Source organism: Rattus norvegicus, chromosome 1, assembly GCF_036323735.1.
Source record: "Rattus norvegicus strain BN/NHsdMcwi chromosome 1, GRCr8, whole genome shotgun sequence".
Classification (NCBI taxonomy): Eukaryota; Metazoa; Chordata; class Mammalia; order Rodentia; family Muridae; genus Rattus; species Rattus norvegicus.
This window is the reverse complement of record NC_086019.1, coordinates 156,060,228-156,086,786: the sequence shown is the minus strand read 5'-3', so window position 1 is coordinate 156,086,786 and position 26,559 is coordinate 156,060,228. Positions and strand designations below refer to the sequence as shown.

Genomic DNA, 26,559 nt, shown 5'->3' with positions numbered 1-26,559 from the left:
TGCACTAAAGTGAAGATTGCAGTTTTCATTGATAAAATATTTAAATGCTTGATCATATTTAAGGAATATAAATATCTAGTCATTCTGTAATTTCTTCACAGAGCTAAAATAGGAGATAAACTGATTTGAACTGTTTACTATAACGCCTGGGTTATATACTCTATGAGATTTTTTTCTTGAGCTCTCAGCAATAGAGGAACTAGTCTCCCCCTACCCCCATTTTTTTTTTTCCGCCTCTCCTCTTCTTTCCTCAGTATTCCTGTGGGATTCAGCTGAGGGCTTACATAAGTTAAGCAGGTGCCTGGGCCCTGGGGTTAGTACTTTTTTTTTTTTTTTAATTCCCACCTCTGACACACAGGCAACTATTTTACTGTTTAGGTATCTAGGGGACACATGTGTATGTGTTTGTTATAGCAGTTTCAGTTTAATTTAAATAAATTGTATATAAAGTTCTATTGAAATTCAAAAGACAGATAACAGAAAGATTGGATTTTTGAAGGCTGGAGAAATGGCTCAACAGTTAAAATTATTTGCTGCTTTTTGTTTAGTTTAATCTCCAGGGCTCATCTCAGTTGGTTCACACCTACCTGCACCTCTAACTCCAGGGGATCGGATACCCTTTTCTGGACTCTGTGAGGTCACTTGTACTTACTTGTGTGCACATATACATTTAGTATTCTTTTTGTGAAGATTTGTTTGTTGGTGTGAATTCATTTTTTTAAATATATGAAAGTGATTTTACTTTGCGCTCATCCTTTTTAAACTTATTCTTTTGTTTGGTTAAATCTCTCTCTCTCTCTCTCTCTCTGTTTTCATGTGTTCGAGTGTGTGTGTTTAGATTGAGTTTAGAATCTAGCATATGATCTCTACCAATGAGATACATTCTACCCTCCATCACAAATTTAAAGTATAATGTACATATGGAAAATACCCAGTTTTATGCATAGCCATTGCACTCATACATGATACGTCATTGAAACCATTAGGATTAGCTAATACCTATTTCTTGCACCTGGAATCTTCTTTCACACCCCTTCCGGTTACCTCCTACCATCCACAATTATCTCTGACTTCTGCTTATAAATCATTCCCCCTACTTTTGAACTGTATGTGATAAAATAATATATTACTACTCCAAGTGACTGGCTTGTATTTTCCCAAGTAGGTGTACCGATTTTACCCCATAGTGGTATTTAAGGGTTTCACATGCAGCCGGGAGTGGTAGTGTGTGCCTCCAGTTACAGCACTTGAAAGGTAAGGGAAGATCAAGAATTAGGAAACTCTGTGTGCTGAATAGTGAGATCAAGGCCAGCCTGGGCTCTAGAGGGAATTTCTCTCATATGTAGAATTTAGATTTAAGTGCCTATAGAATTAAGTATGTAAAGGCAGTATGAAACACAGGGGCTGTGAGCATGACTCAGCAGTTAAGAGCACTTCCACTCTTACAGCAGACCTTAGCTCATGCCTCAGCACTCATGTAGTACAGCTCACAACTGCCTAGAACTCCAGCTGGACATAGGCACACAGAGACATGCGCACATACAAGGAAGATTTTAAATCATAAAATACAGACATAGAAATATAATTTTAGACAAAGATAATTAAGGCTTTATAAATATACATCTATATTTGTATAATAAAAATATATATGTATAATAAAGACAGGAAACCAGAAGGCAGAAGGAAAACTATTTGGGGATAGGGCAACAAGAAAGAGAAATGGGAGAGTGATTATCAGCAGTTTACAATAATACTGTGAAAATATCATAGTGAAATCCATTATTTTAATGCCAACTAAAAAAATTCATAAAGATGGTAAAATGGGAATATGGAAGAAATCATTGAAGTAGCTCCCATTTTATTAATCCTGGCCATTAACTAGTTGTTTTATGCTTAGTAATTCTCTTGAGTTATTGGATCTCTTGGTGATTTTAATTTGTATTTTTGCTCAGGACTACTGCCAGGGCACATCATTTTATATCTTTATGTTTAATGGTTACTTGGTTAGTTTCTGTTGTGATATACCAGTTCAGACATCCTTCCTTATATTCTGAGTCTTCTTCAAGAGCTGTAAGGGTTCTTCATAAAGTCTAGATGAAAGCCTTCAACTGCATACATTATACATATCTTTTCCGTTCTATACCTATTCCATTGTTTTACTCTTGAGACATCTTTTAATGAATAGAAGTTTACTTTTAATGTAGTCCAATTTAGTAATATCTTCTCTTTGTGGTTAGTACTTTTTATATTTGATTCAAAACTGCTCCTGCTTACTGTGATCACAGAGACATTTGTTTATCTTTGAGAAATTTCATTAGTTTAGTTTTATGTTTATATCTCCAACCTACTCAGAATTGACTTTTTTATGTGCTATACAAGGTCACAGTTTCATTTCAAGTATGTTTGATCATTTTTGTTGTTTTTTTGCTATTTTCTCACTAAAAAAGATCAAACTTGTTTTTTAAATATGTATACTTGTTATAATAGTATAATATAGATAAAAATTCCTGAGTAACTAGAGACACTCCTACAAACTTTTTATAGAGCAGATTAGGGGCTTAATAAAAATCTTTTATAGTGATTTAAGCATTAAAGGAAAAAGATGCTTAGAGAGACACATCACATATAATGAGTATGTGCTCTGAGAGAAATTTGTCCTCTCAAGACACTAATTTGGTCTATATTTATCGAATGTCACTCATGTCTTAATGTTAGAGGTAACTGAGCAGAAAGTACAAAGTCATTGCTTTCATGTAGTGAGGGAAAAGATGAATGATCCAAACATACAACATTATATAGGGATACATGTTTGGATAAATATAGCAAAAAGGAGAAGAGGATAGTAGAGGAGTACAATTTAAAAGAGTGTCATGTCAGGGAATCCTTTATTGATAAAGTGATAGTTGGTGGAGACCAAAGGAATTGTCTTGTGGCTATTCTGAGGAAGAGGTGACCGAGTCATGTGCTGTTGTGGTTTACATAGCAACAAATAAGTGTGACCAGGACAGACTAACAGATGATGAGGTCACATGTTCCAAAAGCAACTAAAAGGGTTTGAACACTGTGTGACTGGAGCAGACTTATGTCTTAGCCTGTGATTCTCAACCTGGGTGTTGCGACCCCTTCTTATCTCCAAAAATATTGACATTGTAATTCATAACAGTAGCAAAATTAGAGTTATGAAGTAGCAACAAAAGTCATGTTATGGTTGGGGGGTTACCAGAACATGAGATGCTGTATTAAAGGGTTGTAGCGTTAGGAAGGCTGAGAAACCACTGCCTTGTCGGGTCATTTTGGCTGCCTGGCATGCTCAGGGCCCTGGGTTTAATCTCCAGTGCCTGGGGAAAGGAAAACAGAAGTGCAGGGTTTAGCTACTGTCTGGTTCACTATTTATAGTGGTGTTGAATGGAGGAAGTGAGAAGTCAGGACGGAATTGGGTCCTATGTAAATTCTGAGCGAGACCTAGGAGTTTCTGTGAGGAGGAAGGGACAGAGGAAATCAAACCTGGACAATATAGGAAGGAGACAGTTTCCTAGAGTTAAGATGTGGAAGACAATGTCAGGACAATTTGAGGGAAGAGCTTAGTTTTGTTATGTTGTTAGAAATCTGTGAAGTGTGCAAGCGTATGTGATGAGCAAGCCCTTAGGAGGGTTCATTCCAGGGAGAACCTTTTGGTAGGGCTGCAGAATGACCCAGCATACATTGTATGTGCCAGCAAACTAGCCTCTGGACTTAAGAACTTTTCTTTCTAAGGCCAGGGCACAGTGGACCACCTTGCTTTCCTTTAATCATAGATTGCCCAAATATTGGACTTTTTATCTTTGAAGTCATTGCTTCATAACTCTCTCCTTCCCCCAAAGTTTTGGCTTCTGACTGCCTTTCAGTCTGATCTTTACTTTTAAGAATTCTTTGAAATTTTTGTCTGTTCATCCCATTCTTATTTGTTTTTTTGGTCCTTTGTAGCTTTTAGAAATAAATTTTTTATTTTACTTTCAAAGATTTAGTGTGAAAATAGTTAGTTTGCTAATGTGTGCTTGGTATGCAGTCTTTGTTTTTGAGACAAGGTCTTGCTATGTAGCCCATGCTGGCTTTGAACTTGTACTCTTGCCTATGCTGCTCATATGGTGGGATTGCAGTTCTGTGCCTTCATGACTGGCTAGTTTTAACTTAAGTTTTTGTATTTATTATAAAGAATAGTGAATTATAAGAAGATGACAAATGCAGAATGATAGAAGTATCATCCATTTTTGCTTTTTCTCTTTTTCTTTTCATTTATTTTTTTAAGTATACACTGTGGGACTTATTATATAGACCAGGCCAGCTTTGAATTCAAAGAGATCTACCTGCCTATGCCTTTGGATTGCTGGGATTAAAGGTGTGCACCACTATACCTGCCTAGATCTATTTTCAAAAAAAAAAAAAAAACCCAAAATTGAGACAGTGTGTCTCTAAATAGTCACAGGCTGGACTGGTAGCCCAGGCTGGCCTGGAACTTCGCATTCGTTTTGCCCTTCCCATGAGGGGTTCTTGTGTTATAGCCATAAACTACCACAACCAGCTTTTCAAGGTATTTTATTGTCATTTTTAGGACCAATCCTATTCTTTTGTCTTCTTTACAGTTCACTTAGCAGCCATGGAAGGCCACCTCCATTGTTTTAAGTTCCTACTGAGTAGAGTGAACAGTGCAGTACAAGCCTTGAAAGCCTTCAATGATAATGGAGAAAATGTACTGGACCTGGCACATCGGTTCTTAAAACAGAACATTGTACAGTTTATTCAGGGGGCTGAGTATGAAGGAAGCCATTTAGATGATCAGGATGGTGAGTAGTTAACCACACATATTTTATTTTAATAGAGAATGGTAATAATATATGGAATCCAAAGACAAAGAACTTGTAAGGCAAATGCTACATTGAAAGTTATCATGTTACTTACTATCCATATTCATCCAGATTCTTTATTATGAAGCAGTTTAGACAAAGCATGTAGACAGTAGTATAAAGAACAGTGTATGTGACTGTGTTGGCTAGTTTCATGTCAACTTGATACAATCTAAGTCATCTGAGAGGAGGAGCCTAAGTTGAGAAAATGCCCCCCTTAAAATCTAGCTGCAGTCCAGCCTGTAGGGCATTTTCTTAATTAGCGATTGATGGCAGAGGGCCCAGCCATTATTGGTGGGACTGTGCCTGGGCTGATGGTCTGTCCCTATGCAATCACTGATCTGCTTTGTGCTAATACAGATTAGCTTGCATTTTCTAGAGTTTTGTATATCGTCATTTTGAGAATTCATATGTATTCTGTGTACTTGTAGTTTATTCATTTGTAATTGCTATCATGTGTTCTATGATCAGTTGAACTGAGGCGAGCATTTGCATTGCTTTCAGTTTGGGATTTGTCAGTAGAGTGGCTGTTATGTCTACATGGACATATGTTTCTATCCCTCTTAAGTACTAGGAGTGCAACGTGTGCTGGGTATATATCTAACTTTAGATACTGCTTAAGGAGCTGCTTTTCTTCTCCCTCCTTCCCTCCCTCCTCCCTCCCTCCCTCCCTCCTTCCCTCCTTTCCTCCCTTTCTTTATGGTTGTTTGAAACAGGGTTTCTCTGTGAAGCCCTGGCTATCTTGGAACTATTCTGTAGACCAGGCTGTCCTCAAACTCAGAGATCCACCTGGCTCTGTCTCCCAAGTGCTGGCATTAAAAGCATGTGCCACCATGTCCATCAAGGAGCTGCTTTTCAAACTGCTCGCCAAAGTCCTCTATATCCTTGTCAACAAAGGCAGACGGCACTCTGTTCTGCTTCTGTAGCCATTTTAATGGTTGTATGCTGTTTGCTAGAGCATCTTTTCCTGGACTGGTCACTCATGCTCCTTTTTAAATGAAATATCTTTTACTTTCTGACATCTTAAAGATAAGGCTTTTTTAGTTGTCGAGAGTTTTAATTTTTAATGTATTCTTGACATAAACTCTGTCAGATGTATATTGCAAACATTTTCTCCCATTCATATTCTTTTAGTTTTCAAAGTAAAATGTTAAATTATAACATGTAAGTTATAATTTGTAATTTTGTTGTTTTAAACAGTGTAGCATTTGGTGACATTTTATAATTCTTTTTAGTTGTCAGTGTTTCAGTTGAACTCACCTGAAGTAGCTTCATACTTAAGATAATATTAAAACTGGATTGTGTGACAGCTTGAGGTAGGGAAAAGAACAAAGCCCTGCGTTTGCTAAAATGTTGACCTTTTTTTCAGATTTAGCCTTTCCAGGCCATGTGGCTGCCTTTAAGGGTGATTTAGAAATGCTTAAGAAACTGATAGACGATGGGGTAATTAATCTGAATGAACGTGATGAAAATGGATCAACTCCCATGCATAAAGGTGAGCTCTTCCTGCTTCAGCTTCTGCTGTGATATCCTACGAGTTATTTAGCCTTGAAAGAAGCTATCAGAAACCTACCCTGGTGGACAGCAGTGAATGTTATATGGAATACACAGTCTCATTTCTAGTTAAGTGACTTTTATGACGCCAAATGTGGATGCCTTGTTGTAAGGAACCTTGTTGCAACAGTTTTTTTTAAAGAATTATTTTATTTTCCTCTTTTTTTTTAAATTTTATTTTGAATAGGGTCTTATTGTATAGTCCTGTAAGTAGGCTGGCCTCAAATTCACAGAGATCACCTTCCTCTGCCTCTGTCCTGGGTGCTCAGATTAAAGGTGTGTGCCACCATTTCCCGCCCTTTTCTTTAAGGAATATTTTTAATTTTATTTTATGTATATGTGTGTTTGTCTGGGTGGTATGTACCATGTACATGCCTGGTTACCTTCACAAGCTAAAAAAGGGATCAGATCCGCTGATAGTGGACTATAGACAGTTGTAAGCTGCCATGTTGGGGCTGGGATTTGAAAAACAAGTGTCTTGATGGCTGAGTCATCTCTCCAGGCCAGAATCTTCTCTTTCTTTTCTTTCCTTTTCCTATCTTTCCTTCCCTTCTTCCCTTCCCTTCCCTTCCCTTCCCTTCCCTTTCCTTTCCTTTTCTTTTCCTTTCTTGTCTTTTTGTTTTCAGAATTTTTTGTTATATTCCATTTTAGGGACATTATTTCTCCTTCATTCTTCCTTTGTATTGCCTGAGATAGAATGAAATTGTCAGGCTAAACTAATTATTTTAAACCAAACACCATTATTCATGATCACAAATATGATTTCTTGATCACATTTAAGAACAGGAAATACAGAGTATGTTACTGTTTTTTTGCCAAAAGGATATTTACATTGGGGAATTCTGTAGTATATTTTTGGCAGCTTGTTCTGGGTAGGAGAGAGATGAAGAAAGGGAATAGGAATTGAGGAATCGAATGAGTCACTAAGGATCAAAGTGATGATATGTTTATAGAGACAGTAACTTAGTTATCAATGCATATCTCACTATATGCAATGAGTAGTGAAATCCTATCTATATCTATCTATCAATGCCAGAGCAAGATTGGGGTGGGTGGTCAGTGATAGAGTTCAGTGTGTAAAGTGCTTGCTGCTAGACCTGATGCCATGAGTCTGATCCTTGGAAAGTTGTCCTCTGACCTCCAGGTTTACACTGTGAGGTACCCACATGAAGTAAGTAAGTAGATGAAAAGTGTTAGAGAGAAGATTTCTTTTGTGTGTTACTTTCATACACAGAAGAGCATCGAGCAAGATTATTCATGTGTCTAAGGTCCTTGTGATTGGAGTGCTCATATTGGAGACACAAGACTGCATAAGAGTTGTGCCCTTGAACAAGGGTTAAGAAGACTGTTTTCTAGTTTCTCTCACTTGCTTGTTTGAACTTTAAACTCCAATTTTTTATATTTGTATCCAAAATTATTTGAGCACAGTAGATATTTGGTTAAATGTCAAATAAATGTGCAAGTGAAAAAGAGAATCTTAGCACAGCTTACTTTTGTTAGTTACTACAAGGCCAAAATGTCAGAAAACCGTTTTCAGTAACAATTCTCTCTGTATGAGTTATGTGTTTCTTTTTTTTTTTTTCTTTTTAAAAAGCTGCTGGACAGGGCCACATCGATTGTTTGCAGTGGTTAGTTGAAATGGGAGCTGACAGCAATATTACCAACAAAGCAGGAGAGAGACCCAGCGATGTGGCTAAGAGGTATAAATTCTGTCTACTTGATTCTATTGTCTTCCTTCTGCTTTTAGAGCTGTACATTTAGTTTCTCATACTTAGACATTTCTGAGTATTTAATACAGGGGACTCAATGATGGGATCACAGTTTTTTTTTCCTTTTTTTTCTTTATTAACTTGAGTATTTCTTATTTACATTTCGATTGTTATTCCCTTTCCTGGTTTCCGGGCCAACATCCCCCTAACCCCTCCCCCTCCCCTTTTAGATAGGTGTTCCCCTCCCCCCCCTCCCCACATTACCACCCTCCCCCAACAATCACTTTCACTGGGGGTTCAGTCTTGGCAGGACCAAGGGCTTCCCCTTCCACTGGTGCTCTTACTAGGCTATTCATTGCTACCTATGAGGTTGGAGCCCAGGGTCAGTCCATGTATATAGTGTTTGGGTAGTGGCTTAGTCCCTGGAAGCTCTGGTTGCTTGGCATTGTTGTTCATATGGGGTCTTGAGCCCCTTCAAACTCTTCCAGTCCTTTCTCCTTCAACAGGGGTCCTATTCTCAGTTCAGTGGTTTGCTGCTGGCATTTGCCTATGTATTTGCTGTGTTCTGGCTGTGTCTCTCAGGAGAGATCTACATCCGGTTCCTGTCGGACTGCACTTCGTTGCTTCATCCATTTTGTCTAATTGGGTGGCTGTATATGTATGGGCCACATGTGGGACAGTCTCTGAATAGGTGTTCCTTCTGCCTCTGTTTTAATCTTTGCCTCCCTATTCCCTGCCAAGGGTATTCTTGTTCCCCTTTTAAAGAGGGAGTGAAGCATTTGCATTTTGATCATTCTTCTTGAGTTTCATGTGTTCTGTGCATCTAGGGTAATTCAAGCATTTGGGCTAATAGCCACTTATTAATGAGTGCATACCATGTGTGTTTTTCTGTGATTGGGTTACCTCACTCAGGATATTTTCCAGTTCCCTCTATTTGCCTATGAATTTCATAAAGTCATTGTTTTTGATAGCTGAGTAATATTCCATTGTGTAGATGTACCACATTTTCTGTATCCACTCCTCTGTTGAAGGGCATCTGGGTTGTTTCCAGCTTCTGGCTATTATAAATAAGGCTGCTATGAACATAGTGGAGCACGTGTCTTTGTTATATGTTGGAACATCTTTTGGGTATATGTCCAAGAGAGGTATAGCTGGATACTCAGGTAGTTCAATGTCCAATTTTCTGAGGAACCTCCAGACTGATTTTCAGAATGGTTGTACCAGTCTGCAATCCCACCAACAATGGAGGAGTGTTCCTCTTTCTCCACATCCTCGCCAGCATTTGCTGTCACCTGAGTTTTTGATCTTAGCCATTCTGACTGGTTTGAGGTAGAATCTCAGGGTTGTTTTGATTTGCATTTCCCTTATGACTAAAGATATTGAACATTTCTTTAGGTGTTTCTCAGCCATTCGGCATTCCTCAGCTAAGGTCAGGTCCAGGAGTCCTCGGCACACCGCAGTGATCTAACTAGTGTGTACAATGCTTGTTCACCCAGATATCCTTGATGCCTTGCTGAGAAATACTGGTAGGAAGGGATAACAACAGTGAGACTAGAGAAGCAGTGCTTTGGATCATAGTTAGGGATTCACAGGAGCTAAATGTAACCTCTATACAGAACGCTGTGAGCTCATGCAGGCCATCTCTGTGTTCATTTGGCTGTTGTTTCTTCAGTGTCTGACCAGTTCCCATAGACCATGCACTGGCCACAAGTCAGATAGCAAAGGTGGGAAGCACAGTATCTGCAGTCAGGAAGCCCTAGAAACTTTAGTTCAAAGGAGAACAAATGTACAAACAAAGCTCAGTAATAAAACCATTGCCTTGCCTCGCCCACCTCACATGGTGTGTATGAGTGAGGAAAACTGCCAGCTCTTCCTGCCTGTCAGCAGTGTGGCATTGAAAACAGCACAGATGAGAGTAAACGATGAAAAAAAGAGAATGCAGAGGAATAGGACTTCAACTGTTGCCAAGAAAACCATTTTTTTATTTTTAGGAGCAGCATTTATATTGACACTTGCTAGAGGATTTGCAACATAACATTTTTTTATTTTTGTTACTCAGAGCTGCTTGAGTTTATACCATGAGTATGGGCTACAGTGGCAGGTGAGGCTTGACCTGGTGTTTGGTTGGTCCAACAACTACTTAACCTCTGTGTAGCTCAGCTGACCTTCAACTTGTAGTTCGGTCTCCCTGGTGCTGGGATTAGAGGTTTATGCCACTATACCTCATTGGGTTGTTTCCTTGTTGTTGGTTTTAAAGGGTTCTTTATATATTCTAGATACTCGTTCTTTCTCAGAAAATATCCTTTGCAAAGAATATTTTTCTCTCAGTTGTGGGATCTTTTCATACATTTGGAACTGAGTCAATTTCAGTGAAGTTTTCCTTTTTTGGAGTATGTATTTGGTGTTAGATCTTCAAAAATCTTTGTGACTTTGTATTCTATGTTTTCTTGTAGAAGTTGTATGCTGTGTGGTCTATGGCTCTGATATATATATCTCCAGTACTATGCATTTGCGTCTAAGTTCATTCTTTTACAAATTAATATCAATTATAGTTCTATTTGTTGAAAATACTTTCGTCACTGCCTTTGTGACTTTGTCAAAGCTCAACTTCATTTGTTTGTTTGGACAGGACTTAGTCCAGACTGGCTTTAAACTACCACAGAGCCCAACTGGCCTCTGGTAGCTCAAAGCTATGATCCTTGTGCCACCTCAGTTTTAAGTGCTGAGATTCTAGGCATATGGCACCATATATCTAACCTAATACTTAAATATAGTAAAAATGGAAATAGGAACTACATCTCCAAGTAGAATAAAAAAGGATAACTAAGGTAACTTACAAGGCAAATTAGGATATTAAAAATTATTTTAGATAAATTATTAATAAAATGTGGAATGGGAATAAGGGGAAACTAGCAGGAAGATTGGTAAGAGAGGGAAGGTATGTAGAACTAATAGGAAAAATAAAGTTCGAAGGAAAAAAAGTAATTAAAAAACAAGACAGGGGGTTGGGGATTTAGCTCAGTGGTAGAGCGCTTGCCTAGCAAGCACAAGGCCCTGGGTTCAGTCCCCAGCTCCGGAAAAAAAAAACAAAACAAACAAAAAAAAAAAAAACCAAGACAGGGATAGTAGCGCATGCCAACATTCTGAAGGTGGGTGGGCAGATCCCTGTAGAATTTCAGGCCAGCAGGGCTGCACAGCAACACCCTGTCTCAGAACAAAGAGAAAGACAAAAACAAAACAAACCCCAACAGCCATCATTAGTCCTTTCCCAAAAGCAGATGGGAGATTCGATGTTTTCCCCTCCAAGCTGCGTCTTTTGACATGTGCTGGAGTTGGGGTAGTGGGCAGCAAGTTGTTTTCCTCTCTGTTCCAAACAGGTTCTACCTGAAAGAACAGTGTGGAGGCTGGGCTCTTCTAAGCTTTACTGAGCCGGGCAAGAGCTAGGACAGTGACCACCAGTGGCTCAGTTCATGCCTTTCATCTCTGTACGTGAACCTAGACTGCAGCAAGTATAGGAGCAGTGCCCCCATGTACTGACGCAGTGCATCTCCCATGTGTGCTTGGGCGTGGGAACATGAAAACTATGGCATACTTCCACTATTTGTCTCCAGGGGTTGAGAGTGAAGAAGGTGGTCAAACCCACACAGTCTGCAAGGGGCATGATGCACACCCGTGGACTCTAACTCTGTGCTCTAGCAATACTAGTCTATTCCAGCTCCTGCTTATAGCCATTTCTCAGAGGTCAGGCTACCATTGCCAAACAGAAGTTTCCTTGTTCCCCTCTGTATGCATTTCCCAGCTTTGGAGATCTGTAGCAGTAAATCTATGTTCAAATCACAGCCAGTTTCTTAGGCCCACATTGACTCTTGCAGCAAGCACTTGTGGAGCTTGTGAAAAAGAGGCCACTAGCACTTGAAGATATGAAGGTACAGGGTCCCTGGTTTCTTCAAGCCTGAGGGTCCATGGTGGCATCTCTCTTAAGATGGTTGTACAGTATAGCACACTGAGCAAACGAGCAGGTGCTGGGACCCTTTCCTGTGCCTGTCTATGTATAGATCCAAATTTGCTGCCTCAAACTAATTTTGCACAGTGCTAGGTTGTGCACCCATGGATCTTTCCCGGGTTCTCTTCTCTTTTTCTTAAAGCCCCAAGGGGGATTTTCTTTCTTGTCCCAAGCTGTGCTGCCTACAGGTAGTGTAGTACTAGTAGCACTGCAGTTCTTTGCTTCTTCCAGAATTTAAGGTACAATATGTCTGGATTGGAGCTGGTCACTATCCATCCATTGCACATGTTTGTAGCTACTCCTCAAAGTTCTTTTTTCAGTCTTGTGAAGATACAGAATGTTCTGGCTGTCTCCAGTCTACCATAGCCCCTTGCTGTCTTCCCTTGTTAGCCTGACAACTCTATATAACTTTATTACTAAATTTTGTGTTTGTTCTTGTGATGCTGGGAATCAAACCTGGGTACTTATACATACTAGGCAAGTACTGTACAACTGAGCTGTAAACCCTGCTGTATCGATAGCTGTTTAATAATTTACTTGCTGTGACTGAAGAAAAATAAGAATGTACATATGTATAAATGTATAGTTATAAAACTGAGTGTATTAGTTTCTTTTGCACTTCTGTAACCAAATTACCTAATCAACAACTTGATTGGAGAAAAGCTTATTTAGGCTCATGGTTTCAGAGTATTTCAGCTCAGCACAGTTAGGAAGGCACAGCAGCCAAGGCTTGCTGGTGAGAGGATGTGGCGGTGGTTGTTCACATGCAGGAAACCTGGAAGCAGACAGCTCTGGCCTCCCAGGGGTGGGTATACTCTTCAAAGCCTTATTCTGTCAGCCAGGCTTCATCTCCTAAAGGCCTCCCTCATAGCACTGCCACAAGCAGGAGACCTGACTGGGCATTCAAACCATGAGTGTATGCAACATTATATATTCAAACAATAACAGTGTGGAAAATAGAACTTAATATTCTCCATGTCCTAGAAGAAAGTGTCACGTATTTCAGTTAACAACATTATGGGAAAATAATGCTTGTTTCACTTATTTATAACAAAATTTCTAAAATTAAGAATGTATTATTAGTGGTTTAATGAAATGTAAAAAAAAGCAAAGAGAATAGAAAACAGAAGGAAATGTCATTATTCCTTTAAATTTCAAATGTGCTAAGTGCTTTGGGTTGAAGGATGAAGAGTAAGTTAGTAAGTGGTTATGGTAAAAACTTTAACTCCAGAATTCTGTCATCTGTCTTGGACTAGCAAAAGGAAATAAAGTAGGGAATCAAGTAGGATTTCTGGGCTCTGCAGCCCATAGAGTAGTTTTGTTTAGAGGCACACTAAGTGTTCTTTTCATCTGGGACAGCAGCACTTGTGGCGTTGCTTCTCAGCAGGAATACTCTATAGTATTCAATAGCCAAGGTTCCCATGCTGGGCGCAGGTCAGATCTCAGTGATCTTCAGGTGCTGACTTGCTTCCTTGCTTGGTGGTGGGTTGATAGAAGTGCATGTATGTAAAATTGTCCAAGTTAAGTGTGAACTGCAGTTGAGATGTATGGATGTTTTGGATCTGGTTAATTATTAATTCTTTTTTTACAGATTTGCCCATTTGGCAGCAGTGAAACTCTTAGAGGGGCTACAGAAATATGAGATAGATGACATTGAAGGTGATAAAAATCATATAAGTTTTTTCATAAGGCATGGTGTTGAAGGAAGCACCGATGCCAAGGATGACTTAAGTCTGAGTGAATCAGACAAAGCGAACGCCAGAAGTAAGTATGCTACCTCTATCATGTGTCAGCCACTCAAAACTATAAGTCACAGGACTGGGGAGATGGCTCAGTAGGTAAATCACTGGCTGTAATTCCTAGAACTCGTGTAACAGTGGCAAGGTGGCATGCTTCTATAATCCCAGTGCTCCTGACATGTGATGGGAGGCAAAGACTGGGTAATGCCTCAGAGCCCGAGGGCCAGGTAACCTGGAGTAAGCTGGAGTATGCATCCATGAACAACAATGAGAGCCTGTCTCTATCATGAATGGAAAGCAAGAACCTACACTGGAGGTTGTCCTTTGAACCCCAAACATGTGTTGTAGCACATGCTTGCCTGAATGAACATAAAAGAACATGTGTACATATGAATGTGTGTTCACAGACAATATGTATCAATCATATATACATACCATAAACCAAGAAACAAACAAACAAAGGCAGACAAATGCTAGGGCTGGTGAGCTGGCTTAGAGGCTGGTTAAGAGCTCTTGTTCTTAACCATATACATAAGTAAAATTTATTTATTGTTAAAAATAATTTACTTATTAAATAAAAATTAGTAATACACATAAAAATTAACAATCAGGCCTATTTTTTTACTGCAAGTTTGGAAATTATTCAGATAACACTGTCTATAAAGAAAAGTAATTTGGTATTTTCAGAATCAAAAATTAGTATTTTTGTCCTAAAAGTTATTGAAAGTATATATAAGTGTAAGATATGGTCTTTAGAATGAAAGAATGTAACATGGAAACTAAAGAAGTTAAATAAGACAACATATTTAAGTGGATCATAAACATGGCAAAAGCCAAGTCAAGAGTGATAATGTAGCACTTGGGAGCCGAGGATCCAAGTCTGGACTGTATAGTGAGCATAGAGCAAGCATGGGCTGCAGAAGTAACTGCTTCCCTCCCTGCATTTCTAAGGCCTGTTGGTAAATGCTATTTTTGTAAAGATTTATTATTTTCATTTTGTGTGTGTGTGTGTGTGTGTGTGTGTGTGTGTGTGTATTTTGCTTGTATGTATGTCTTAGGTCTCTTCACAGAGGTAAAACACTGAGATGGCCACTAAATGTGGGTGCTCGGGTCCTAACTTGAATTCTCTGGAAGAGTAGCAAGTGCTCTTAACAGATGAGAGAATGCATTAACCAAGCATCTTAGAGAAGGAATGGCTTATTTAGGCTTATAGTTCCAGAAAAGTGTCAATCCTGGCAGGGAGGTATAATTATAGTAGCAAGCTGCTAGCAGGAAGCAGAGAGCTTTGAAGGAGAGAAAACTAAATTCAAAGCAGTGGGAGGCTTTTTAGCTCTTAGAGCCTAATCTCATTGACTTCTTCCTGCAAGGCTATACTGCTTAAATTTCCCAATCAACTAGGGACTCTGTTCAAATATCAGGGGGATATTGTCATTCATGCAGTAACAGCCATGGTAATTGATTTATGTTTAAAGACCGTCATTCTGACTATTGAGAGTATAGTAGACTAGAGGGTGAGAAAGAATATAACATTTCTAGTCTCGATTATTTTCTTGATTATAATGGTAAGTTTTGCTTCACTGCTTTGGCTCCTGGTAGATCTCACATGTGTACACATACACACACACACACACACACACACACACACACACACACACACACACACACACACAATTACAGTCCGGATACACAAACATACACACTTACACAGAGTCCAGACACACACACACACACACAATTACAGTCCGGATACACAAACATACCCACTTACACAGAGTCCAGACACACACACACACACACACACACACACACACTAGCTTATTTTTAAAATGCCTTTGCTACCTCAAAGGCTGGGCACTCCTAAACTTTTCCCTACTACTCCAGGCCCAATTGGGGAAGTGACCAGTGGACCCTTAACCCGAAATTTCCCATGGTTGATTGGCTTTTTCTTCTGCTGCTCCTGTGTCCCATTCTTCTACTTAGAGTCATTGTGATCTCCTCTGTTTCTCTCTGCATTCTACCTGTGCAACTCTTAAGTGTACCATCCTGTGTTGTTGTTATCTTTATTGATCCATCAAAAACCAATTGGGGACAAGGACCTTCAGTGTCTGGTCATGGAGATTCTCGATTAAATCAAAGCCTTAGAACCAATCTCCAACATATGATTACCACTTGGAGGATAATTAGATTCCATTTAATGGTGTCTTAGTATGCTCAGACTGTTGTAATTAGAGACTGGAAAGTTAAACAACAGAAATTTATTTCTTGCAATTAGGGGCTGGAAGTCCTAACTCAAAGTCTAACATGATTGTTTTATGGAGGAGGACTTGCTTTTGACTATGATATGACCATATCCTCAAATGAAAGAGTGAAGAGGGCTTGGGGGCAGAACAAAGATGCAAATGTGGTCCATCTAAAGTGGACTCCGCTAATGATATTAATCCCATGAGAATAGGACACCTGCTGCCATGCCATTTAACTCCAGTCACCTTCTATGAACCCTGTCTCCAAGTAACATCACATTGGAAGATAGAGCTTTCATGTGAATTTTGGGAGAGATCTATTAAGTCAATAACAAATTAATAACCAACAAAACATTCTAAATTAGTTTAAGTTAGACTGCCCCCTTCCTTCAGAATACATGCTGCTTGATACAAATAGATACACAGAAGCCAATGGGGTTGTGGTTTTTATAGGTGTTATGCTTTAAACAAACAAACAAATTGGAGAGATGGCTCAGTGGTTAAGAGCACTGGCTGCTTTTCCAGAGGACCTGGTTCAATTCCCAGTACCCACATGGCAGCTCACAACTACCTGTAACTCTAGTTTCAGATCTGACATCCTCACACAGAAGTGAGTGTAGGCAAAGTGTTTGTCTGTCTGTCTGTCTGTCTGTCTGTCTGTCTGTCTGTCTGTCTGTCTCTCTCTCTCTCTATCTAAATGGAACTAAACAAGTCTGGTAATTAGAGCAAATTTTGTTTCTGTGGCAGTTCTGCTGGTGTTTCAGCTATTGGCATATAGTTCTCCTGCCAGTATTTTTACTCTGTAATATTGAAAGGTTTCCTTTCCTTAGAACTTTGCAAAACATTTTTATCCATCACAGTAAGTGTATGGGAATGATAATATTTCTTAAGATACACTAATTAGGGTATCATATTACTTCATTTATAAAGAGTGTATAGTGATTTGAATGAAAACGGCCCCCATGGCCCCCACAGGTTATAGGGAGTGGCATTATTAGGTGTGACCTTGTTGGAGTAGGTGTGCCATTGTTGGAGGATACGTGACACTGGGGATGGGCATGAAGTTTCAAATGCTCAAGCCAGGCCTAGTGTCTCCCTGCTGTCTGCTGATCCAGATGTAGAACTCTAGCTATGTTTCCAGCATCAAGTCTGCCGGCATGCTCTCATGCTTCTCACCATGATGACAACGGACTAAACCTCTGAAACTGTGAGCCAGCCCCAATTAAATGTTGTCCTTTATAAGAGTTGCCACAGTGATGGTGTCTCTTCTCAGCAAAAGAACTTTGACTAAGACAGAGCCCTGGGTTTGTAAGTTATTTGTCCAGAGTCACCCTATAACTGGACGTAAGGCTTTCAGACTTGCTTATGTAGGACACTTGCCACCACACTTATTGTATCCTGAAGGGAGTATGTTCATGCCACATAACCTTATTGTTTCTTCTCACTGTGTTTGGTCAGGGAGCCATGGTTTGTTCTAGTGGATAGGAAGGATGGTTTCAGTGGATCTCTGGTGAGGAAAGCTAGAAGAATGTGTTGGAATTGAGGGTAATCTAAGCACAACCATGTAAGCCATATAGTGTGTGAATAGTAGGTCTTAAGCAGTGATTCAGACGTCAGAGCTTCACCACTATTTAACTTGGTTGATTTCAGAACCTCGGCTTTCTCATCTAGGAAATCCAGCTATGTTGCTATTGCTACCCTGACAGAATTGTTACAAGGCTTAATTTTATACACTAAAGAACAGGAACTGCCTAGCTTGTGGTAGAGGCTCAGAAATGTCAGTTGCCTTCCTTTTGATCTTTGGAAGATGTTTTTAGTTATTCTGGTTGGAATATATAGTAGTGCTTAAAACATTTTCTAAGAAATATTAAAATTCATGTCTGGATATATTTATTTTTTCTTTAAAAAGACTTAAAAGTGCCCATTACAATCTCAGGCTTATTTTCCAGGGACATGGCAAAATCTTCCATTGTGAATTCAACCAAGGGATAATCTGCTAGCTTCAGTTTTCTTGAATTTTCTAACATGCAGCACATAATACATGGCCTGCTACCTCTCATCTTGAAACACTGCTAGTCTTCTTGAAGATATCTTGCCTATATGTCAGCATTATAATGATCCAATGCATGTTCCAATGAAAGGCTCTCAGGGAGAACTTTCCCTCGGGATGGAGACCCTCCAACTCCAAAGACCAGACCGAGACACCACAGGATGCAATCAGCAAGAGGATTTGGTTTATTGTCGGGATACACAGGCACAGGCACAGGCACCTGCGGGCGCTTCAGTCACTCGGGGGACTGGCGCGCCCCACGGAACCAAGGATGAGCTTTTTATAGGATTTTGGGGAGCAGAAGCAAGCATACAGAAGCAGATGCATGGTTACAGGGATATAATTGGTGGATTCTAATGTGGCAAGGGTTCAGCCCGGGGGCAAGTTTCCTAGCTACCTTCCTGAAACATAACGACTGACTCGGCCCCCCAAGGGTTCAGCCTGGGGGCAAGTTTCCTAGTTACCTTCTTGGAACATAACGGCTGACTCGGCCCCCCACCAGGGTGTGGGACCTCTCCTGGGGCTTTTCTCATTGTCAGGTGCTCAACCGCAGTCGTCCTGTTGCCAGGCCTTCAACCAAACCTATCTTGCTTGGCAGCCGCTGTGTACTCAGTGTTCTAACCTTTCCCTGAACCAGTCATCTTAAGTACAGCCTTGCAAAATGGCGTTACTGCTGCTAAGCTGGGGTCTTTCACCAATAACAGAATCTTCCAATTACGGTTTTTATTGCTTGCATGCTGATATTTTCCTTTCTACATATTTATCACACTTAGATCAATTCCATCCATAAGCTGCAGACCACGGTTCTGTTAAAGAAGAAGGCAATGGGGGTGGAGAGGTAGGTCAGTGGGTAAGAGTACTTTTTGCTCTTTGCAAGGACCTGGGTTTGGTTCTCACCACTCACATGGTGGTGCCTTATAACCACCTAAACTCCAGTTCCAGTGGGTCAAATGCCTTCTTCTGACCTTCACAGGCACCAGACACACATGTGGTCCACACATGCAGACAAAATACTTGTACACATAAAAATAAAATTAATAATTAAATATTTTTTAAAAGAAGAAAAGCAAATGTTGAGAGGGAATCATCATCATGTAATCATATGTGCTGTCATCTAAATTAGGTTCTTTAATATTTAACTGTCTTTCAGTGAGAGCTCATAAGAAAATTGTAGAATTGAGACAACTTCTGGAAATCGCTGAGAGCAACTTTAAACACTTGGGTGGGATAACAGAAGAGGATCTAAAGCAGAAGAAAGAACTACTGGAGTCTAAGAAGTAATGTCCTTAAAACCATTGCTTTGTATTTAGTACCTGTGAATTCCAAGGGATCTTTCCTCCCTCCCTCAGTCCCTCCCTATCTCCCTCCCTCCTTCCTTCCTTTCTTCCTTTCTAGACATGGTGGTACATAACTTTAATCCCAGTGCTTGGAGGCAGAGGCAGACAGATCTCTGAGTCTGAGGTCAACCTAGTCTACATAGTGAATTCTAGGATAGACAGGAGTATATAGAGAAATCCTGATTAAACAAACAAGCAAACCCACTTTTGTTGTTGTTAAATAAAGACAGAATCTTAAAATATAGTGTTGTTAGCCCAGAATTCACTCTAGTCCAGAAATGCTTCATGTTCAAGGAATTTGCCTGTGTCTTTCTCCTGCATGCTGGAATTAAAGGGTTATGCCACATGTCTGTAATCTGGAAGATTCTTACATATTTCCAAGTTCATCTTTTAGTTTAAGATCCAGCCTTGACACCCTGTCCCCCGACTGGATTATAGCCTGTGCTGACCCTGAGGTAATAGTTACCTCAACTCAATAATTCTGATCTCTTGTTAATCACAGCTGATTTCTAAGCCCCAGTTAGCCATTATTAATTAGCCCCTCAATGCAAATTCATTTAAGTGGCGCTGGTCTCTGGTTAATCACAGATGGTTCTGCAGTCCCAGCAAAGCAGTGAAGCACAGGCTTTGGTTCTAAAGATATCTTAACTCAAATACATCACAGGAATGGCCTATAGTGTCTACTAACTTTACAAATCAGCCTACATCCCTCAAGGTTCTTCCTTCCAAGCTCCCACCACAGTTCATTAAGCTTTTATTTAGCACTTGGGGCCTGAAGTTCTAAAAGCTTCCACAGTCCTCTCCAAAACAACCCAGCCAGGTCTGTCACAGCAGGACCCACTTCTCTGGTACCAATTTCTGTCCTAGTTTGCTTTTTGTTGCTTTGATGGAACATTGACCAACACCAACATGGGCTAGGACAAGTGCTTATTTACCTTATGCATCCAAATTACACTCTTGTCTTTGAGGGAAGTCAGGGCAGGAACCCAAGGCAAGAACCTGGAGGCAAGAACTGAAGCTGCTTACTGGTTTACTCCTCAGAGTTTGCTCAACCTATTTCTTATACCCTCAGGGCCGAGTGCCCAGGTGGGCCTGGCTGGGCCTTCCCATATCATTCATTTTCATTAAGAACAGAATTGAAGACCCAGAAATGAACCCACACACCTATGGTCACTTGATCCTTGACAAAGGAGCTAAAACCATTCATTGGAAAAAAAGATAGCATTTTCAACAAATGGCACTGTTTCAACTGGAAGTCAGCATGTAGAAGAATGCAAATTGATCCGTTCTTATCACCCTGTACAAAGCTTAAGTCCAAGTGGATCAAGGACCTCCACATCAAACCAGATGCTCTCAAACTAATAGAAGAAAAAGTGGGGAAGAATCTCAAACACATGGGGACTGGAGAAAATTTCCTGAACAAAACACCAATGGCTTATGCTCTAAGATCAAGAATCGACAAATGGGATCTCATAAAACTACAAAGCTTCTGTAAGGCAAAGGACACTGTTGTTAGGACAAAACAGCGACCAACAGATTGGGAAAAGATCTTTACCAATCCTACAACTGATAGAGGGCTAATATCCAAAATATACAAAGAACTCATGAAGTTAGACTTCAGGGAGACAAATAACCCTATTAAAAAATGGGGTTCAGAGGTAAAGAATTCACAGCTAAAGAATGCTGAATGGCTGAGAAGCACCTAAAGAAATGTTCACCATCTTTAGTCATAAGGGAAATGCAAATCAAAACAACCCTGAGATTCTACCTCAAACCAGTCAGAATGGCTAAAATCAAAAACTCCGGGGGTTGGGGATTTAGCTCAGTGGTAGAGTGCTTGCCTAGGAAGCTCAAGGCCCTGGGTTCGGTCCCCAGCTCTGAAAAAAAGAACAAAAAACAAACAAACAAAAAAAGCAAACAAACAAACAAAAAAAAACTCCGGTGACAGCAGATGCTGGCGAGGATGTGGAGAAAGAGGGACACTCCTCCATTGTTGGTGGGATTGCAGACTGGTACAACCATTCTGGAAATCAGTCTGGAGGTTCCTCAGAAAATTGGACATTGCACTACCTGAGGACCCAGCTATACCTCTCTTGGGCATATACCCAAAAGATGCCCCAACAGATAAAAAAGACACATGCTCCACTATGTTCATAGCAGTCTTATTTATAGTAGCTAGAAGCTGGAAAGAACCCAGATGCCCTTCAACAGAGGAATGGATACAGGAAATGTGGTACATCTACACAGTGGAATACTATTCAGCTATCAAAAACAATGACTTTATGAAATTCATAGGCAAATGGAGGGAACTAGAAAATATCCTGAGTGAGGTAACCCAATCACAGAAAAACACACATGGTATGCACTCATTGATAAGTGGCTATTAGCCCAAATGCTCGAATTACCCAAGATGCACAGAACACATGAAACTCAAGAAGGATGACCAAAACGTGGATACTTCACTACTTCTTTAAAAGGAGAACAAGAATACCCTTGGCAGGGAATAGGGAGGCAAAGATTAAAACAGAGGCAGAAGAAACACCCATTCAGAGCCTGCCCCACATGTGGCCCATACATATACAGCCATTCAATTAGACAAGATGGATGAAGCAAAGAAGTGCAGTCTGACAGGAACCGGATGTAGATCTCTCCTGAGAGACACAGCCAGAATACAGCAAATACATAGGCAAATGCCAGCAGCAAATCACTGAACTGAGAACGGGACCCCCGTTGAAGGAATCAGAGAAAGGATTGGAAGAGCTTGAAGGGGCTCGAGACCCCATATGAACAACAATGCCAAGCAACCAGAGCTTCCAGGGACTAAGCCACTACCTAAAGACTATACATGGACTGACCCTGGACTCTGACCTCATAGGTAGCAATGAATATCCTAGTAAGAGCACCAGTGGAAGGGGAAGCCCTTGGTCCTGCCAAGACTGAACCCCCAGTGAACGTGATTGTTGGGGGGAGCATGGTAATGTGGGGAGGATGGGGAGGGGAACACCCATCTAGAAGGGGAGGGGGAGGGGTTGGGGGATGTTTGCTGGGAAACCGGGAAAGGGAATAACAATTGAAATGTAAATAAGAAGTATCCATGTTAATAAAGATGGAGGGAAAAAAAAAGAAAGAAAGACAGGCTCCCAGGTCAGTCTGACAGAAGGGGGTTCTCAGTTGCAGTTCTCTCTTCACTTGACTCTAGCTTGTTTCAAGTTGACAGAAAACTAACCAGCACACAAGTATTAATCACCCGCTCCACATTTTCTGTCACTGATTCCTGCTTCATTTTTTCTATCTCTTAGTTCTTGTTACCTCCCAGCACACCATGTATTCTGTTTATTTTATGGTCACTGCTTGTCCTCAGTCCCTAAATCACTGCCTGTTTATGTAAGATCTTATGTACAGTTGGCAAATAAATGATTCATTTTACTTGCTATAGAGTTAACAGTGGTTTCCACTGTTAACAAAAAAAGTTGCTAGGTAAATCAGAACTGACTGAACAAACATTTTTGATAGGACCATCACAGAGCTGCAGGAGCAGCTGGCCTATGAGCGACTCCGCAGGGAGAAGTTAGAGTGTCAACTGGATGAGTACCGAGTGGAAGTGAATCAACTCAAGGAAGCGCTGGAGAAAATCCAGGTCCCCAGTGCTGAGGCTATGGTTGGTGTCTTTACACATTCTTTTTTTTTTTTTTTGATAAATGGTATATAGAAGTGCCTAAGATTGTAAGCTTTGAGTAGGGGTTGAATTTGAATCCTCTCAATAATCTTTTTTGATGTGGGTAAACCTTTGGTCTATTTGAACTTGTGCTGCAAACTAGAGCTAACTATAGTTTCTAAAATAGACATCACGATTGTGAATTTGACACTGTTTACCACTGTGAATAAGCATTTTTTCTACTTTCTGGAGCTGTATTTTGAGTTTCAAATATATCTCTTGTAATGAAAAAAAAGTCAAGATCAAAAGGACAAGAATTTAAATAGTGATTCCACTAGGTGTCAGTTTTAGACAAAGAAACAACTTCTCAACAACCCAGATCAACACCTGACAGAACACAAGAAATTATAGAATAAGGACAGAAAAACAGTTTCTCTTAGAGCCATCCAATCTCATTTGACTAGTCTTTGATCTCACACTTCTGCAAGAAAAGGCTATGTGGGGCACACCTTTAATCCCAGCTCTCAGGAGGCAGAGGCAGACAGTTCTCTGAGTTTTAGGGTAGCCTGATTTACAGAACATGTTCCAGGACAGCCAGGGCTACATAGAGAAACCCTGTCTCAAAAAAACATACTGTGATGTGGCCTTGGGGACAGCTTATCCTGACATTAGGGATACTGAGAAACATTTCATCCTTTAGGGAAGTTTTCTTCTGCAGTCATCATGGATAAATGATCTCATACCTCTGCCACCTTGTCTGATCTGTAACAAAACATCCTGCTCTTTTATTTCATGCAAACTGTTAACCTCTTAATCACTTCAGAGAATGTAACATAAGAGTTCCTTGCAAGATGTTAAAAACAGATCAATGTACTTCCTTACACCAAATTTCACTGTCCAGATGAACCCACTGCTAACAGCTTAGTATTTCATGCCGTGTAGCAAATTTTCTATTTACCCACAAATACATGTGTGCATGTCTTCCTTCATTTCCTCCTATTTATTTTTTTCTTGAAATAGGTTCTTAGCATGTATCACAGACCTAAAGTGCACTAGGTAGCCCAGGCTGGTCTCATTTACAACCTTTTGCCTCAGTCTCCCATGTATTGTGATTGCAGGTATATGCCACCATGTTAGGCTAAGGTGTGTGTCTTGTTTGATCACATGAATAGTGTGACACAGGAACAAATTCAGACCCTCTGTCTTCCAATCATATCTCCATTTCTTTAAAGATGCTAACATTTGTACTTCAGTGTTAAGCTCTCACTAGGGTTTCCTTTGTTCTGATAGCTAAACTCATATCTGAAATTCCTAGCAGAGTCTAATTTTAAAATGACTAAAACCAAACTTAACAAGACCAGATTTTCACCCCAGATCTCTTTTCTTCTCCTTTCCTTTTGTTTCTTCTTTTCCTTCTTTCCTCTGTTCTCTTCCATTTTTCTTTCTTTTCTCCCTCCCTCCATCCTTCCCTCCTTCCTTTTTTTCCTCAAGACAGGGTTTATCTGTGTAGCCCTGACTGTCCTGGAAATCACTCTGTAGACCAAGCTGGTCTCGAACTTATAGAAATCCAAGTGCCTCTCCCACCTGAGTGCTGGGATTAAAGGTGTGTACCACTAGGGTGTCTGGCCCCCTAGGTTGTTTGTTTGTTTGTTTGTTTGAGACAGGGTCTATGTAACCCTTGCTGGCCCAGAACTCATTATGTATATCATACTGTCTGAAGCCCCCCGGATGGCAGGATGAAGGAATAAAGGTGGAAACCACTAGGCAGGGCCAGTTTTGGATTCTTGAATCTTTCCGTCTATTTCTTTCTCCTTTCATCCATAAACTGTAGACATCTTGTCCTTCCCTATTCAAATTCATTTGAGTAAAGTTTGTTTTCTTCTGTCATTTCTTGTTCTGATAATCTTTGGGTTTAGCTTTAACTTACTGTATCAGCTGTACACTTGCCAATTCTTATGTAGATGGTCCTTTCTGAACTTTCCCAGCATCATACTTGTTCTTCTAGCTCAAGGTCCCCTATCAGACTTGCCCCATAAAAGCCCTTAGCAGGCATGTTACTGCTGTCCCACCATTCCTGACCAAATATTCTTTCTGCTAAGCTCGTCGTACTGCTTTGAAGGTGCGCCCCCACTTTTAGCTTGTTAAATACTTTACCCAAAATACTGACATTCTAAGTTTCATGAGAACGTTTAACATACATTGAGATTTTGGTCATTATCAATAATAGTTATTGTTATTTAATTATGTATTAGGCTTGATGTCAAGGCTTTTTGTTTTGCATCAACTATTTATATTACAGATTGAGAAGCCTAGACAGACAAGTGTGTAAATGGATTCAGCAATGGTGGAGAATGGGCAAAGTGGAAAAGGAAATATAAGTTGGTAATGAATACTGTACAAACAAAAACTCGTGAATGGAGAAGTCAAGAAATACAGATCCTAGCCCTATAGGGTTCTTAAAGGTTCCAAATGAAGTTGTATTAGCACATCCTACATTGCAGTTATGCCAGGGAATGTTAGTCAAGATAGAAGCAGAAATGACAAGTCGTTCCCTTTGGGGTTTCTATTAAGTAGCAAGCACTGACTGACTTTCAAGGCTCTCCCAGTCTTACTGATTCAGCACATGAACTTTACTTTACATGTACTTTAGACCCAGGAACATATCTTCTGGACACATAGAAGAATGTTAGTATGGCACTTTTATTTGACTCTTTTTCTTTATAGGAAGATGACTCCTGTGAATATAGCAAAGAGAAGAGGCGAATGAAAAAAAAAAACTCTCCTGGGGGCATGTTTGTGAGAAGGTTCTAATCAGTGCAGTAAGGTTAAATAAAGCCTTGATTTTCCTTCACTTTAGAGGTATGTGAATAGATAGAAATCCTTCAGTTCTGAAGGTGAAAATGTTATACATCAAACAGACTTAAAAATTCCATGGACTTAGGATATTTTTTATATGCATATATATGCAAGCCAACATCTATGAGAAATAATTTTGCAAGTATTCATATAAACTGTGAACTATGAGATGGTATAATCTAATAGTCAAAGGAAATCCAATTCTAGATAATAAAATTATTAAAATGATACTATGGCTTCACAATAAAGTTGTATTTTACTGTCTAGATATACTACTACTAATATGCATGATCTTAAAGAGTTTTGACCTTTGCTAAGTATTACAGTACAACATCTAAATCTAGCACTTAAGAGAGCGGAAAAGTATTAATGGGCATCTGTGCTCCACAGTGACTGTCTTAAGACACTCGTGCGTGTACACACACACACACACACACACACACACACACACACACACCCCACTGTGACAAAACATTTTATTTAGTCAAATGACTTCCAACTTTTTTTTTTTTAAACAGAGCATCTAGACTTGAGGG

The 26,559-nt window shown here is 39.9% G+C and overlaps 1 protein-coding gene across 9 annotated transcripts in view; it reads left to right on the top strand.

Annotated features, from left to right (window-relative positions):
- Positions 1-26,271, top strand: part of Ankrd42 (ankyrin repeat domain 42) — a 43,028-nt gene extending 16,757 nt beyond the window's left edge. For 6 of the 9 annotated variants that reach the window (XM_039105925.2, XM_063284974.1, XM_017588946.3 and 3 more), the window contains 7 exons: positions 4,620-4,820; positions 6,250-6,375; positions 8,029-8,134; positions 13,738-13,910; positions 19,326-19,452; positions 23,026-23,170; positions 25,892-26,271. In XM_039105925.2, coding sequence (XP_038961853.1) covers positions 4,620-4,820; positions 6,250-6,375; positions 8,029-8,134; positions 13,738-13,910; positions 19,326-19,452; positions 23,026-23,170; positions 25,892-25,978 — 965 coding nt within the window. In that variant the 3' untranslated portion in view covers positions 25,979-26,271. Of the gene's footprint in view, positions 1-58; positions 1,255-4,619; positions 4,821-6,249; positions 6,376-8,028; positions 8,135-13,737; positions 13,911-18,948; positions 19,014-19,325; positions 19,453-23,025; positions 23,171-25,891 lie in introns of those variants that run through there. The other 3 variants (XM_039105930.2, XM_017588947.3, XM_063284984.1) reach the window with 3 other exon arrangements.
- Positions 26,272-26,559: the final 288 nt, after the last annotated feature.